The sequence below is a fragment of the Uloborus diversus genome, unplaced genomic scaffold, assembly GCF_026930045.1.
Source record: "Uloborus diversus isolate 005 unplaced genomic scaffold, Udiv.v.3.1 scaffold_11, whole genome shotgun sequence".
Lineage (NCBI taxonomy): Eukaryota > Metazoa > Arthropoda > Arachnida > Araneae > Uloboridae > Uloborus > Uloborus diversus.
In genome coordinates, this window is record NW_026557765.1 from 9,405,776 (window position 1) to 9,424,418 (window position 18,643).

The window sequence follows — 18,643 nt, forward strand, 5'->3', positions numbered from 1 at the left end:
CAGTAATTAAGTCGTTGAAAAGAAATGTCAATTTCTCGAAAACTGTTTGGCGTATCAATTTCAAACTTGGCGGTTAGATTCAGTGCGTTGGCGGATTTTTTTTTTGCGCAGTCTCATTCAGTTGTCTTTTGTTGTTAATTTTTCAGTGAAAATATCGAGATATAGCGTTTCTGAGCGCGTTTTCTTGGTTCGAACGTTTTATTCGAACAACAATAGCCCAATTGTGACTCAAAGAACGTTTGCGAATAAGTTTAAGAATAAAACGACCAACAGACTCACTTCTGAGCGATATGTGGAAATTTTGGGAAATCAGTTCATTCCAGCAATTCAAAGTGAGCTCAATTTCGCCACCTCATCGTACCCATAAAGTGCTTGACCTGCTTGAAGAGCACTTTAATGAGTGGATTTTGGCTTTAGGGTACCCACAATCGAAAAATATGGGCATTGATTGGACACCCTGTTCTCCTGACTTGAACCCCTGCGATCCATTTTTGTGGGGATATATCAAAGAAATAGCTTACGTTAAATGATAATCGAAGACCTGAAAACTGCGATTCAGACTGTTATTGAAATCATTGAAACTTCGGCCCTTCAGCGAGTGATGCAGAACTTCGCTATTCGTTTGCGCCATATTATAGCTAGAGATGAAAGACACATCGAACATGTATCAAACAAATTCCCATGTATTGTACTTCGTTTTCAAATTTAAATAAAATGTTTTCAATCTGCAGTTTTCTAGAAATTAATTTTTAACATCAGCGCGTTAATTACTGGTCACCATGCACAATCGGGTCGTTTCCAAAATTTTAAAAGTATTTTTTTCTGAAAGAACATGCTTTGAAAACCTAGGATCTGACCATTTTTTAAATGATTTGTTTAAGTTTAATATATTAAAAAAATTACCTAAATCGGCTCGCTTTTATTGTTTACATTTCTTGCCGATGACATCACAAATGATGAAATGCCATTCTGTGTTGCCATTCATAGAGCAAAATATTTGATTCGTGTCTTTACTCACGTGTATTGGCAACGATATGGTTGGTAGCAAGCGTAGAGAGCAATTTTAATTCGCTTCTTGATTATCATAACGTGGAATCACGGTAGAAAGATGCGGCAAAGTGCATCATTTGTGACGTCATCAAGACCACGCCTTGTTTCAAAAATCAGACATTAAAAGAGAATGATTAAAAAATAACTGTTTGGAAAACGAAAGTATTTTCTGGGGCCATGTTATTATTGTTATTTTTTTTTTTTTCATTTTTTTTGAGCAATCACGATTGCTCAGTTCTCTCGCAACTTCTGGTTGTGTTGGTGAGCTTTTTGCACTGATGAAGAGGCTCCATTGTAGCCTTGAAATAGCTATATGCTGTATTTTCTCGAATATTTGTGCTTTATTTACGTTGTTTTTTCACCTTAATCACGATTGCTTATTGTTCTCACTTGAGTGTTTTGATGTCCTTTGATTTTATTTTCCCACCGCCACCCTCTGCAGCATCACCGTCGACCGGGTCCTCACGATGCTGCTTCTATAGCGAAAGCCGTCTCCAGGTTGCATCCATGTCCACACGAGCATACATACACAACTACACACACACGCACGTACACACACACACAAACACACACACACAACTACCCACACATTCATGCCTGCATACAGACACAAACACATATGCCTACACACATACACATACCCCCCCCACACACACACATTCATATACACAACTACCCACACACTTATGCCAGCACACAGACACAAACACACATGCCTACACATACATACACATGCCTACACACATACACATGCCTACACACACATACACATACCCCTGCACACAAACACACATACCCCCCACACACAAACACACGCCTACATACACACACTCGTGATTGCGAAAAACGTAATTTGAATTCAAGATGTTAAAATTCAAATTAATTTTTTTATTTATTTTTTTTTTGCTCTTTCTAAAAATTTCAGTGACAAAAAGTATAACTTTTGACTGAAGGAAACAACCCCATTGTTTGATCATTATTTCTGTTGGGAAGAAAAAGATTTTACCTTCCAGGGGGGTCTCCATTTTCGTCAAAACAAACGGTCTCATTTTCCCAAACGAAGCTAACGTTTAAAAGGTACTGCAGAAATAAGGACCCGTTCACTGGCAGCATCCGAGGACAAAGTCCTTTCCCAGGACACAAATCTTGCTGCATATCGTGGAGTCCGTAGGCCATCGTAAGCAATGCCTTTTTCACAAAGGACATCTTTGTGTCTTGTTTGTAGCGTTCTCGCAGATCTTCACGGCCTGAAATTTAAAATATTGAAAATGAATTAAATGAATGGGATACTTTTCCGTTTTGGAATCGCTAATTGTCATTCTGTGCCAAATCACGTCGATAATTTCGAAACCTTGCGAAAAATAATAATAATTGTAGGGGAATGTGGGATAAAGTGAAATAGTTAATATGACAGAGCTTTTTTAAAACGAGTAATTTGGAGAATTGTTTTGAAAAGTTACCGAACATTAAGACAAAACATTGCATTTTATGATAAAATTGGCATTGAAACATTATTTTGTTTTTATTTTTGGCAGCAAATTAAAGCCTTCAAAAGCAAAGTGTAAAATTTTCACTTTCTTTCTTTCTGTTTTTTTTTTTGGTAGGGCAAAATTACCATTTCTTTCGAAAATTAAATAATCTTCGAATGAAACATTTTCTTTTCGATTATAAAAAAAATTTTGATCAAATGAATACTTAAGTTGAATGACTGAACGAAACGATAAAGACGCAACAAGAGAAGAAATAAATAAATAAATTTATCTGTGAAGAAAAATTAAGGAACTAATGAATAAATGATTACGTAAGTGATTTAGTAAATGATCGAGTGAGTAAACAAAATAAACTACTTTAATTTGCACCATTAGCTTTGCCCCACATGACTAATTGTACAAAATATTTTTAAAAAAAGCTTATTATTTAATTAATTAAATGATGCACCGAATATTAGAAGGTCTCAATTAAAATTGGAAATGTTAACGACAAGAACCTTACCATTTTATAAAAAAGAAAAAGAAAATGACTAACAACAAAATATTTGAATATAAGTATCGATTTTTGTAAAAATTGCAATATTTTTGCAAAATTGCCTGAATTATAATATGCTTTGACCTTCAGCGGATTTTTTTCTTGATTGGAATATACTACATGTATAACTACATTGTTAAAACCTTACCAGATAGGTGTTTCTAGAAGTAGAGTAAATAATTCACCATTTCACTTTGCCCCACATTCCTCTACTTATTTTAAAATGTTAAATAGGGCGTTGAATTTCTGAAATTTGAGTGAAACTGTTTAAATGTTTAAACAGTAGGTAGACTTTAATTGAAAGGATTTTCTGGTATAGCAGCATCTTCCAGGTGGGGTAAAATATAGTAATAGCACTAACCAGGTGCTGTTACTATGCCTTACATTAAAACAGATAATTGTTTCTCAACGTGCTTGTGTAAGTGAACTCCAACTTTTTAATTTAGGCTTTTAAAACCATTTACTTCTTTTGTTTTTCAGCTGTGATTTGAAGATGTGGTTCGTAAAAAGAAAATTAGCGATTATTTTTCGGATAACTTTGTTGAGCAAATTTCTTTTTGGATATATTAACTAAAATAGTTTCTTGTTTCACTTTTTTTTTGTCCCAGAGACAGAAAATCTTCAGTTTCTGCCGTAATGACAACCTATGACGAAATATGCTGATCCCTTTCCTTGAATTATTACGCAATTTAATAGTACAGCTGCAAAAATATAACTTTTAAATATCTGAAAAATTGGCTAGTGATAGAATTTTTTTGACCATTTTTCCTGAAAACAGCGACCAAAAATCTATCGTAATTAGCTAAATTGTAGAAATTACAATCCGTTTGTTGGTTGCAGGATCGTGTTATTGAAGATTTGAATTCTCTTCTCTTCTTAAGATGCTAAAGATGCTCATATTAATTTTTTCCTCTTTTGAGATTATGAACTTCAGTTAGCATTTTAATCCTATTTAGAAAATAATGTTTGTTTCTTCTCTTTATAAAATATTTATTTCAACCGGAAACATTTTTTTGAACCCGTGGCTATTTCAAATAACTTTTAACTCAAATTAAAATTTCAATAATTGACTGTAATTGATATATTTATCAACCGTGAATAAATTAGAATTGACTATGTATATTAACTCCGTTTATACGTCAATAATAATACATTTGATACTTTAAAGCAAAAAAACGCCTTTTTTCACTCACGTAGCTTTTTTTTTTGGCATATCCTTTTTAAAAATAGTAAATCGCATCTTCTATCAGACGGAGGTAAAATACACGCGAATCAGCGAATTTTTAAATGTCATTAAACGTTTTGTTGTGCCTATTTTTTTGTTATTAATAGAGGTTGCATTTTAATCAAATTCTGAAATCAGCGCATTATTTCGGAAAGCTTATACTTGATGATCTATTAAGCTAATTACCAGAAAGTTGCCCATACAAAGTAAGAGTTTCACTTTAAAAGGTGTTCTGAAAATCGCTTTGTGTGTTCAACTAAATTGAGGAATTCGTAACTAAACATTTTGTCAGAGCTCGAGAATAGTTTTTGGCCCTATTTCTTAGTTAGATGAGGGATATTTTAAATCACGTGATTATTTCGGATTAATAATAATAGTAAAATAAACAGCTCGAGTTTAATAAGAGATACAAAAGTATGTACATGCACATCACCTGTACAGGTCTTATTGTATTTCCTAGTCGGCGAATCTGGCAACGTGCAATTGAAGCGATACTCCCAGAATTCCCGAAACCATGGGTTTCGATTATTTCTTCCTGGTCTCAAGCGGAAGTAGTAAGGATCGAAAGAACGATCATACGTAGAGTGGATTCGAATTGATATGCCTCCCAGTGCCTCGTATTCGTACGATTCCGTGACGTCAGGTCGATCTGACCAACCATCACTAGAAAATAAAGAAAAACGAAGGTCGTTATTCATGATCACATTTGAAATCTTAAAAAAGTGTTTTAGGACACGCTTAGCATTTATCAACAATTTAATGCACAAAAGCTTTACAAAAATAATTTAGTATGCATTACGAACTTATTAATTAATTTTGAGCATCACAATACGTTAATACTCACTTTTTGTCCAGGACTCTCATGTTCAAAGGATTCGTATCTTAGGGGAGGAATACGTAAATGGAGAGAGCGAGTTCAATCATTGGCTTAGTAAAAGCTGACCCAAAGATCCCAAGTCACGTGACTCAACAACGACGAATGGTTGGCACGTTTTGCGCGAAACAAGCGAGAAAAAACCTAATTTCTTCCAATGCTTTGCTGTAACATCTATCACGTGACTTGGTGTCTTGGCTTCAAGAATGAAAGTCTTCACTCCCTCCATTTTCTCTCTTCTCGATGATTCTCATACGTCTTTAAAATGTCAGTTCTATCCATGCACTTCAAATAACGCAATCCTTGGAGTCTTCGTTTACCTTCTTCAGCTTCTTAAAATTCTCCTGATTGTATTTTAATCAAACTTTGAGAAAGTAGTTTCTTTGCAACTTCCATCTTTTTGATGGAAGTTGCATGAACAAAATGAAAAGTGATCGCCAAGACTTAAAATGAGCCAAGTTAACCCCTTCAGACCTGGTGTCCGGTATACCGGACAACCACTTTAAACAGCTGCTAATCATTTAATAATTGATTTAATTAGTTGATTTTTTTTTTGTAGTTGACTCTTTACATTCTGATTATTATAATCTGTGAAATAATTTTTCGTTTTGGGATTGACAACACCGACATATAAGGATTGAGAGACAGAGATTGAACCATGGATTTTCATCTGAAAAGCGAAGTTTTTGTTCCTGATTTTTTTTTAAATATATAATCTTTAATTAATCGTTTCAAACGCTTATATTATGTTTTATAATTGTTTGTAGAACATTTTATAATAAAGTTTGTTTAGTATTTTACCGTTTTTGTATATGAAATATTGATTTCAAAAATGTAAGTTTGGAACATTGGACGTGCCATAACTCTATTAATTTTCTCCTACAAACTCAAAATGTTGTCTATAAGATACCCTTTACCATAGTACACTGTGTACCAAATATCAACATTTTTGATCAAATATTTCATAATTCCGACTGAAGGGGTTAAGTACCACGGAAAAGCATTTAATTCCCTTTGTTCAACATACTTTTTTGTGCGTAGATAAATGTCTAAAAAGCTATTCGTTTCAGAAGTATCATAAGTACACTAACCTATTCTTGGAGTTATTAAAAATAGATATTATTTGATAGACGTATGAGGAATTAATGTTGTGTCTACATATTTTTTTTTTCAATTATTATTTTCATATTTATCGTAGTTTGCGTGAAACCTCACAGCAGATGTAAAGAAGAATCAATTTTTAGGACTTCGCTAAAAATTGTAAATAATTGCTTAAATTATTATAAAGTATGCTCAAAGTGGCGTAAGATATATTCATATCTAAAGTGATTTTAGATGGGGTTTTATTTTCTTTGAAATGATTATCAGTATTTTGAGATAAATAATAGCTCTTACTGTTATACTCTAAAACTTAGAAATGAAGAATTGTGTACATACGTTTTTCAGTATTGATCAAGGGCGTACACCTATAGTGCAAACATTTTATGTATGAAAATATTTGCTGAGATTGGAAAAAAAGAAATTTAAGCTGCAAAAGCAAACCCGCTTTATGTAACACGAACAAATATTTTTGTCCTTATATAGACTTACTCGTATAGCTGTGTGAAGTGATGGTTCAAGAAATTCATTGTTGCATGTAAGAAGTTTGCTTCAGTTCTGAGTTTCGTTTTGAAGTTTTAATATATATCGGGAAAAGATTACTTGAGCTGCGTTTTAAAGTGTGTCTTGAATCGATTTATATATGCATATGGCTATTTTGGAAGACATCTTCCACTTTTTAATTATATATTACATCAGTTACGTATATTTTTTTTTAATTATTTAATACAATTTAAAAACTTCTCGTGTTCCACACAGTATGCCACGAGGCTTACAAGAGTAAGTATAAAAAACATAAAAAGTTGAAACCTTAAAAGTTTAGACTGTTAACAAAATCAGACAAGATGACAAAAGTCTCGAATCTTTTAACAAGATCCGAGAAAACAGGCGGCCAGCATAAGGAAAAATTAAGGGTTCATTTTCATCATTCAAGACACGCGGTGACAGTATTTGATTTAAAATACTAAAATTTAGTTTTCAAGTATGATTCAGTAAGTTTATATCTGGGGGCATGACAGTGTCCTCGGCAAGTCGAACAAAAACAATCCAAGTCGAGACAAACAAAAGCACAGCCATACGATTCTTTTCTAAAAGCAACGCAGGGTACTTTGGACCCTGTGTTTTTAACAGTAAGTTCTTTTCAGGCCATGCTAAAGAAATATTTTTTAGTGACTAAGAGGACATGCCATAGCATGTTATATTTACAAATTTCGTTCGTTTTATGCAAGTAGTTTACGAATTATGGCCAGTCTAAGTTCTTGAGTTTTGTCACTGGACGATAGGTCAACAAAACTCTTAGGTAGTTCTAGCAGTTGCACAAGCTTGAAGTTTTTAATTCAGTTAGTGTTCATCATATAATAGAAGAAAAAAAAAAGAGATATCCCAAAACTTATTCGCGTGCAGTTTCACAGCTACTTTCCATAATTGTTAGCTAGTAGTCCAAGAGATGGCAAAAAATAATAAATCCTTCATTAAGTCCGTCGGAGTTTGGCATTTTTACATTTAATAACGGTTCATAGGATACGAAAAATGGCCAGCCCGTAAAATGTAACGACATCGTCAGTTATCAAATCACGACTTTGTCTATTATCAAATTGGACTATTTTCAAACTAGTATGAAGGTACTGTCAAACCACCGAGTATATGGAAAGGCTAACATCCGGTTTACAGGCGGAATTGGACGAATCTATTACATTTCAGGGATGGTAGTTGCTCTGATACAGATGTGCGTGTTTGCCTCTTAATTATTTCGACTCAATTTTATAAAACAGAAAATTTGTTCAGTGCAATAATTTTTTAAATCAAAAATATATTTTACCTATATTCTCACTCAAAAATTAATTGATTTATTTTGTTTGCAACATAATTTTAAGGCTACCATTATGCTTTTACATTTCCTAACGAAATGAAAACTTTTTTTTTCTCTTTTTGTTGTTTCTATGGAAACTCATTTTGTTTCCATTCATTTTCACCTGAATGACGACAGTAAATAAGGCTCTAGTGAGATTAGGATACACAGGCATCAAAATCACATCGCTATTTTTCTTTAGATTCATTCAGATGGAATCGTCTTACCTTGGCCAACTGCCAAATTACATATAATCTGTGGTTAAGCAGTATCTCAGTTTCTCCGAGTCTCTGTACGGGAAGATTCCCATAACTGGGGTTAGTGGTAGTTTTCTCTTTTTGTTGTTTCTATAGAAACTCATTTTGTTTCCATTCATTTTCACCTGAATGACGACAGTAAATAAGGCTCTAGTGAGATTAGGATACACAGGCATCAAAATCACATCGCTATTTTTCTTTAGATTCATTCAGATGGAATCGTCTTACCTTGGCCAACTGCCAAATTACATATAATCTGTGGTTAAACAGTATTTCAGTTTCTCCGAGTCTCTGTACGGGAAGATTCCCATAACTGGGGTTAGTGGTAGTTTTCTCTTTTTGTTGTTTCTATAGAAACTCATTTTGTTTCCATTCATTTTCACCTGAATGACGACAGTAAATAAGGCTCTAGTGAGATTAGGATACACAGGCATCAAAATCACATCGCTATTTTTCTTTGGATTCATTCAGATGGAATCGTCTTACCTTGGCCAACTGCCAAATTACATATAATCTGTGGTTAAACAGTATTTCAGTTTCTCCGAGTCTCTGTACGGGAAGATTCCCATAACTGGGGTTAGTGGTAGTTTTCTCTTTTTGTTGTTTCTATAGAAACTCATTTTGTTTCCATTCATTTTCACCTGAATGACGACAGTAAATAAGGCTCTAGTGAGATTAGGATACACAGGCATCAAAATCACATCGCTATTTTTCTTTAGATTCATTCAGATGGAATCGTCTTACCTTGGCCAACTGCCAAATTACATATAATCTGTGGTTAAGCAGTATCTCAGTTTCTCCGACTCTCTGTACGGGAAGATTCCCATAACTGGGGTTAGTGGTAGTTTTCTCTTTTTGTTGTTTCTATAGAAACTCATTTTGTTTCCTTTCATTTTCACCTGAATGACGACAGTAAATAAGGCTCTAGTGAGATTAGGATACACAGGCATCAAAATCACATCGCTATTTTTCTTTAGATTCATTCAGATGGAATCGTCTTACCTTGGCCAACTGCCAAATTACATATAATCTGTGGTTAAACAGTATTTCAGTTTCTCCGAGTCTCTGTACGGGAAGATTCCCATAACTGGGGTTAGTGGTAGTTTTCTCTTTTTGTTGTTTCTATAGAAACTCATTTTGTTTCCATTCATTTTCACCTGAATGACGACAGTAAATAAGGCTCTAGTGAGATTAGGATACACAGGCATCAAAATCACATCGCTATTTTTCTTTGGATTCATTCAGATGGAATCGTCTTACCTTGGCCAACTGCCAAATTACATATAATCTGTGGTTAAACAGTATTTCAGTTTCTCCGAGTCTCTGTACGGGAAGATTCCCATAACTGGGGTTAGTGGTAGTTTTCTCTTTTTGTTGTTTCTATAGAAACTCATTTTGTTTCCATTCATTTTCACCTGAATGACGACAGTAAATAAGGCTCTAGTGAGATTAGGATGCACAGGCATCAAAATCACATCGCTATTTTTCTTTAGATTCATTCAGATGGAATCGTCTTACCTTGGCCAACTGCCAAATTACATATAATCTGTGGTTAAACAGTATTTCAGTTTCTCCGAGTCTCTGTACGGGAAGATTCCCATAACTGGGGTTAGTGGTAGTTTTCTCTTTTTGTTGTTTCTATAGAAACTCATTTTGTTTAAATTCATTTTCACCTGAATGACGACAGTAAATAAGGCTCTAGTGAGATTAGGATACACAGGCATCAAAATCACATCGCTATTTTTCTTTGGATTCATTCAGAAGGAATCGTCTTACCTTGGCCAACTGCCAAATTACATATAATCTGTGGTTAAACAGTATTTCAGTTTCTCCGAGTCTCCGTACGGGAAGATTCCCATAACTGGGGTTAGTGGTAGTTTTCTCTTTTTGTTGTTTCTATAGAAACTCATTTTGTTTCCATTCATTTTCACCTGAATGACGACAGTAAATAAGGCTCTAGTGAGATTAGGATGCACAGGCATCAAAATCACATCGCTATTTTTCTTTAGATTCATTCAGATGGAATCGTCTTACCTTGGCCAACTGCCAAATTACATATAATCTGTGGTTAAACAGTATTTCAGTTTCTCCGAGTCTCTGTACGGGAAGATTCCCATAACTGGGGTTAGTGGTAGTTTTCTCTTTTTGTTGTTTCTATAGAAACTCATTTTGTTTAAATTCATTTTCACCTGAATGACGACAGTAAATAAGGCTCTAGTGAGATTAGGATACACAGGCATCAAAATCACATCGCTATTTTTCTTTGGATTCATTCAGATGGAATCGTCTTACCTTGGCCAACTGCCAAATTACATATAATCTGTGGTTAAACAGTATTTCAGTTTCTCCGAGTCTCTGTACGGGAAGATTCCCATAACTGGGGTTAGTGGTAGTTTTCTCTTTTTGTTGTTTCTATAGAAACTCATTTTGTTTCCATTCATTTTCACCTGAATGACGACAGTAAATAAGGCTCTAGTGAAATTAGGATACACAGGCATCAAAATCACATCGCTATTTTTCTTTGGATTCATTCAGATGGAATCGTCTTACCTTGGCCAACTGCCAAATTACATATAATCTGTGGTTAAACAGTATTTCAGTTTCTCCGAGTCTCTGTACGGGAAGATTCCCATAACTGGGGTTAGTGGTAGTTTTCTCTTTTTGTTGTTTCTATAGAAACTCATTTTGTTTCCATTCATTTTCACCTGAATGACGACAGTAAATAAGGCTCTAGTGAGATTAGGATACACAGGCATCAAAATCACATCGCTATTTTTCTTTAGATTCATTCAGATGGAATCGTCTTACCTTGGCCAACTGCCAAATTACATATAATCTGTGGTTAAACAGTATTTCAGTTTCTCCGAGTCTCTGTACGGGAAGATTCCCATAACTGGGGTTAGTGGTAGTTTTCTCCTTTTGTTGTTTCTATAGAAACTCATTTTGTTTCCATTCATTTTCACCTGAATGACGACAGTAAATAAGGCTCTAGTGAGATTAGGATACACAGGCATCAAAATCACATCGCTATTTTTCTTTAGATTCATTCAGATGGAATCGTCTTACCTTGGCCAACTGCCAAATTACATATAATCTGTGGTTAAACAGTATTTCAGTTTCTCCGAGTCTCTGTACGGGAAGATTCCCATAACTGGGGTTAGTGGTAGTTTTCTCTTTTTGTTGTTTCTATAGAAACTCATTTTGTTTCCATTCATTTTCACCTGAATGACGACAGTAAATGAGGCTCTAATGAGATTAGGATACACAGGCATCAAAATCACATCGCTATTTTTCTTTAGATTCATTCAGATGGAATCGTCTTACCTTGGCCAACTGCCAAATTACATACAATCTGTGGTTAAACAGTATTTCAGTTTCTCCGAGTCTCTGTACGGGAAGATTCCCATAACTGGGGTTAGTGGTAGTTTTCTCTTTTTGTTGTTTCTATAGAAACTCATTTTGTTTCCATTCATTTTCACCTGAATGACGACAGTAAATAAGGCTCTAGTGAAATTAGGATACACAGGCATCAAAATCACATCGCTATTTTTCTTTGGATTCATTCAGATGGAATCGTCTTACCTTGGCCAACTGCCAAATTACATATAATCTGTGGTTAAACAGTATTTCAGTTTCTCCGAATCTCTGTACGGGAAGATTCCCATAACTGGGGTTAGTGGTAGTTTTCTCTTTTTGTTGTTTCTATAGAAACTCATTTTGTTTCCATTCATTTTCACCTGAATGACGACAGTAAATAAGGCTCTAGTGAGATTAGGATACACAGGCATCAAAATCACATCGCTATTTTTCTTTAGATTCATTCAGATGGAATCGTCTTACCTTGGCCAACTGCCAAATTACATATAATCTGTGGTTAAACAGTATTTCAGTTTCTCCGAGTCTCTGTACGGGAAGATTCCCATAACTGGGGTTAGTGGTAGTTTTCTCTTTTTGTTGTTTCTATAGAAACTCATTTTGTTTCCATTCATTTTCACCTGAATGACGACAGTAAATAAGGCGCTAGTGAGATTAGGATACACAGGCATCAAAATCACATCGCTATTTTTCTTTAGATTCATTCAGATGGAATCGTCTTACCTTGGCCAACTGCCAAATTACATATAATCTGTGGTTAAACAGTATTTCAGTTTCTCCGAGTCTCTGTACGGGAAGATTCCCATAACTGGGGTTAGTGGTAGTTTTCTCCTTTTGTTGTTTCTATAGAAACTCATTTTGTTTCCATTCATTTTCACCTGAATGACGACAGTAAATAAGGCTCTAGTGAGATTAGGATACACAGGCATCAAAATCACATCGCTATTTTTCTTTAGATTTATTCAGATGGAATCGTCTTACCTTGGCCAACTGCCAAATTACATATAATCTGTGGTTAAACAGTATTTCAGTTTCTCCGAGTCTCTGTACGGGAAGATTCCCATAACTGGGGTTAGTGGTAGTTTTCTCTTTTTGTTGTTTCTATAGAAACTCATTTTGTTTCCATTCATTTTCACCTGAATGACGACAGTAAATAAGGCTCTAATGAGATTAGGATACACAGGCATCAAAATCACATCGCTATTTTTCTTTAGATTCATTCAGATGGAATCGTCTTACCTTGGCCAACTGCCAAATTACATATAATCTGTGGTTAAACAGTATTTCAGTTTCTCTGAGTCTCTGTACGGGAAGATTCCCATAAATGGGGTTAGTGGTAGTTTTCTCTTTTTGTTGTTTCTATAGAAACTCATTTTGTTTCCATTCATTTTCACCTGAATGACGACAGTAAATAAGGCTCTAATGAGATTAGGATACACAGGCATCAAAATCACATCGCTATTTTTCTTTAGATTCATTCAGATGGAATCGTCTTACCTTGGCCAACTGCCAAATTACATATAATCTGTGGTTAAACAGTATTTCATTTTCTCTGAGTCTCTGTACGGGAAGATTCCCATAAATGGGGTTAGTGGTAGTTTTCTCTTTTTGTTGTTTCTATAGAAACTCATTTTGTTTCCATTCATTTTCACCTGAATGACGACAGTAAATAAGGCTCTAATGAGATTAGGATACACAGGCATCAAAATCACATCGCTATTTTTCTTTAGATTCATTCAGATGGAATCGTCTTACCTTGGCCAACTACCAAATTACATATAATCTGTGGTTAAACAGTATTTCAGTTTCTCCGAGTCTCTGTACGGGAAGATTCCCATAACTGGGGTTAGTGGTAGTTTTCTCTTTTTGTTGTTTCTATAGAAACTCATTTTGTTTCCATTCATTTTCACCTGAATGACGACAGTAAATAAGGCTCTAGTGAAATTAGGATACACAGGCATCAAAATCACATCGCTATTTTTCTTTGGATTCATTCAGATGGAATCGTCTTACCTTGGCCAACTGCCAAATTACATATAATCTGTGGTTAAACAGTATTTCAGTTTCTCTGAGTCTCTGTACGGGAAGATTCCCATAACTGGGGTTAGTGGTAGTTTTCTCTTTTTGTTGTTTCTATAGAAACTCATTTTGTTTCCATTCATTTTCACCTGAATGACGACAGTAAATAAGGCTCTAGTGAGATTAGGATACACAGGCATCAAAATCACATCGCTATTTTTCTTTAGATTCATTCAGATGGAATCGTCTTACCTTGGCCAACTGCCAAATTACATATAATCTGTGGTTAAACAGTATTTCAGTTTCTCCGAGTCTCTGTACGGGAAGATTCCCATAACTGGGGTTAGTGGTAGTTTTCTCCTTTTGTTGTTTCTATAGAAACTCATTTTGTTTCCATTCATTTTCACCTGAATGACGACAGTAAATAAGGCTCTAGTGAGATTAGGATACACAGGCATCAAAATCACATCGCTATTTTTCTTTAGATTTATTCAGATGGAATCGTCTTACCTTGGCCAACTGCCAAATTACATATAATCTGTGGTTAAACAGTATTTCAGTTTCTCCGAGTCTCTGTACGGGAAGATTCCCATAACTGGGGTTAGTGGTAGTTTTCTCTTTTTGTTGTTTCTATAGAAACTCATTTTGTTTCCATTCATTTTCACCTGAATGACGACAGTAAATAAGGCTCTAATGAGATTAGGATACACAGGCATCAAAATCACATCGCTATTTTTCTTTAGATTCATTCAGATGGAATCGTCTTACCTTGGCCAACTGCCAAATTACATATAATCTGTGGTTAAACAGTATTTCAGTTTCTCTGAGTCTCTGTACGGGAAGATTCCCATAAATGGGGTTAGTGGTAGTTTTCTCTTTTTGTTGTTTCTATAGAAACTCATTTTGTTTCCATTCATTTTCACCTGAATGACGACAGTAAATAAGGCTCTAATGAGATTAGGATACACAGGCATCAAAATCACATCGCTATTTTTCTTTAGATTCATTCAGATGGAATCGTCTTACCTTGGCCAACTGCCAAATTACATATAATCTGTGGTTAAACAGTATTTCAGTTTCTCCGAGTCTCTGTACGGGAAGATTTCCATAACTGGGGTTAGTGGTAGTTTTCTCTTTTGTCTTCAATTTTTTGGATATTCAAAGATTAAGTAAGATATAATCTATTTCAGTCTATACTTTATTCAGGGGTGCGGAGTCGGAGTCGAACTGATTTCGGATTTGGGATTTTTAGTAATCTGAGTAGAAGCCGGAGTCCATACTTTTCCCTCCGACTCCTCAATCCTGTTTCTATTGACAGAATAAAACGATTGTTGTCTAAAATTAGGCGATCGTGCTAAAACCCAAGTGATCGAAATATTTTTTTATCTACCTTTTTCCCAATTGATATCCACTACATTGGGGAGCAATCCCTACACAAAGAAATGAGATCACATCAAAAGCCTAAAATTTACAAATGCAAATCTTGCTTCCACCGTAAAAAAAATGTAAGATGTCACGAACCATATCTGTTGTTTTAGTTTTTATCTTCGGAAGCACGAATTAAACAACTTTTTCATAAATAGTTTTCTATTTAGTAACCTTGTAACATTTTTAGGAAATATATCAATATTATAAATCTTTATTTATAAAATAAATATTGTGAGTAATCCCGCTTAGCTGGCACGAAAAAAGATAGAACTGATACCAAACGGAATATCCGCTCTGGTATCTTCGAATTTTTGAACTTAATATTTTTTACACGTATTCCGAGTGTTGTCACCAACGAAGTCTGCTCAGCGAGATTTTTTGCACAAAAAATGGATAAAATCAGAATAGCCTACTATGTTGAGTACTTTCAATATAATATGGGGCTATCAAGCTTAATTTATGCAGTATGAAAACAGATACAAATAAAGGGCTGAGATCGATATTATTAGGTAGATGTCATAATGCTGGCATGCAATTGCCAAATCTCTAGATTGTGAAATAGTTGCTTCCAATGATACTAACGAAAACAATATTTTTGGTTTTACATGAGATCTCAAAACTTTTTAAGGTATAGGTGAGACTTGCAATTTGGTACAGATTGTGGTTTTGATTTAACTGCATTGGCAAACCTATGAATTGTGCATGACACTGTCAGACACAATAGGCAGCGATATAGTTCCATATTTTAGCAACTTTCACAACAAAGACATATTTTTCTTAAACGTATTATGTTCTGAAAATCTGCTTAAAATTAATATTATTTGGGGATTTGTAAAATATTTTCCCGATGACATAACTACTGAATGATCTCTTGACTCGGATGCGATGCATAATTTGTACTCACCTGCCAATTAGTAAGAATTCTCCAGTTGCATTCAGTCTCCGAATGGCTTTCAGGAGTCCCCTGACTGTCATGCCCTCACAGAAGCATACGATCACTCGTGCGCTGGGGTATTTGCGCAAGTTTCGGATGACCTGATCGAAGATGAAGTCCTCAGCATGACTCAACAAAGAGTCCGATGTTGCAATGCAGATTCCAGCTTCATGGGCCAGTTTGGTGAATGCATCCATGCCACTTCCCCCATAGTTACCTTTGGGAGAGACACATGTTATATTATAACCATAATTTAACTTCACAATCATTTTGGTCTATTGAAAAAGGAAGTTGGTAATCAATTGGATTTATAATGTATAAACCAATTGAAGCAGTGGCAAGCAAAAGGATGTAAGTGGACATGGTCACGTTTTGTGTAAAAGGCTTTTTAAACTTACAAAATAAGGTCGTAAGTAGGATTTTATAGAAATTTTTTTCTAAATTATGCTGTATAACATCACCTACCAGGGTAACTATTACTATACCTTGCCCCAAGACCAGAGGAGAATTTTACCTACCATTTGTACAGGTTATCTCTAAAATTTTAGTTATGCCACCTACTTCCCTTTGTTTATCAATGCCTCAATTCTATAAAAAGTAAGAGCTTCTAAAATTTCAAGATTAGGGAATTCGTCCTACTGACAGAACTGACATAACTGAAAAAAGTTAAAACTCTATATACAGTAAATTAAAGGAAATATCATTAGGGAGGTTCTAAGAATCCACGACCATATTTATAATATTTACTGGTTGGTTTTAGTAGACTCAGTTAATAGCTCAAAAATTTAACTTCTGAAATTTTATTAAAGTATCGTTTATCCGCCACCTCCAAGTTGTTGTGAAAACTAACTTAGAGCGAGTTTTGTTTGAAAAAGAGCATTTAATTTTGTGCTTTTAATCAGTAATTAAAACGTTTTTCAAGTTTATGAGAGATGTCACTTGTTGCCGGTGTGCGGGAAAAAAAAAAAAAAAAAAAAAAAAAAAAAAAAAAAAACCTCTTTGAATCGTCGAAGTCTTTAAGCACCGATTTTGAAACACCAGTCTTTAATCTTTACTAATAATAAAGCAGAAAGTCTCTCTGTCCGGAGGATGTCTGTAGGATGTCTGGAGGATGTCTGTAGGATGTCCGTAGGATGTCTGTGACGCGCATAGCGCTTAAACCGTTCGGCCGATTTTCATGAAATTTGGCACAAAGTTAGTATGTAGCATGGGGGTGTGCACCTCGAAGCGATTTTTCGAAAATTCGATGTGGTTCTTTTTTTATTCCAATTTTAAGAAAAAAACTATCATAAATTACGAAATTATCGTAACGTGGAACCGTAACATGGGCACAAGCCAATTGGCGAGATACGAAATGATCATAACGTGGAACCGTAATGTCGGTACAAGCCAACTGGCGAGAAAATTCACTATACATTATTTGTAAATATACAGGCGAACCAAAAGACCTTTTGATTTTTCTATTGCGGGCGAAGCCGTGCGGGTATCACTAGTGGTACATAAAATGAATGAGATCTCTAAAATACCCTTCTTCAACTAAACTATTAAACTACAATTGTTGTTTTATAGTTTAGTTGACAACTATTGTTGCAGACTATTAAACATCGAAGTTAAGCATTAATTTAAAAATTATCTAAAATAAACGCATTGACTTGCATTTGAATACAAAATTGCATAATAACTTTTTAAAAAATTAAAAAGTTCACCCCAAGAAGATTTTTTTGTTATAATAGCAGTCGCTGTTCAAATAAACATTCGGCAAAAGTAATTTGACTGCTTCATAACTAAAGAGAATGTGCGAAAAAATCAGATTTTCAGTTATCTTTGATGCAATTATCTTAATTGCCAACAAGTACCCACTGTGGATAGTTAACCCAATTTTCGTTAGCGCTTGTGAAGATGAAATCGCAATGGGATTAGTGGAACAATTAATAAGAATTATGAAGACGATAATTCATTTACAATAAAGCTTACTTTGCATTAACTGATAATTATCGAAGGGCAAAGGAGTTGTGCGTTTACAGTTGTAATGGAATAAATTATTTATTGCATTTATAGGGTGACATTAAGAACGTATGGAAATTGCATTTTCAGAAATTTAATTTAGTAAGGATATATGCCAGAAGACATGTTAGGCATAAAATGGAGAAATGTTTAAAGGTTTCTGTACTTTGTTTTAAAAGTTATGTAAAGCAATCATCAATCGTAAAATAAGAAGATATATTTATGGGGGAGTCAGTACCCTGTATTTGAATATTATTAAATTACTATACTTAATGTACAATTTCTCGAAAAGTTTTAATAATATAAACTTAAAATGATTTCAAGAATTTTCTAATAGTATACTAAAGTGATTATTAACCCAAAAATCTGTTTATTTCACAATTTATTAAATGTTAACCAACTGTCACTTTTTGAAGGAAAATTACGTCCGTTTTTGATCATAAAAACTGCTGCTTAGGAAAAGGTGTGCGTCCAAAAGCAAAAAAATTCACTTCAGTATAATTAT

At 34.5% G+C, this 18,643-nt stretch overlaps 1 protein-coding gene across 1 annotated transcript in view; it reads right to left on the reverse strand.

Annotated features, from left to right (window-relative positions):
- The window catches only part of LOC129232180 (metabotropic glutamate receptor 5-like), a 78,274-nt gene that overhangs the window by 41,454 nt on the left and 18,177 nt on the right, over positions 1 to 18,643 (reverse strand). The window contains exons 4-6 of the mRNA XM_054866419.1: positions 16,105 to 16,351; positions 4,734 to 4,963; positions 2,057 to 2,297 (exon numbers count right to left, since the gene is read on the reverse strand). Of these exons, the coding sequence (XP_054722394.1) occupies positions 2,057 to 2,297; positions 4,734 to 4,963; positions 16,105 to 16,351 (718 nt within the window). The remainder of the gene's footprint in view (positions 1 to 2,056; positions 2,298 to 4,733; positions 4,964 to 16,104; positions 16,352 to 18,643) is intronic.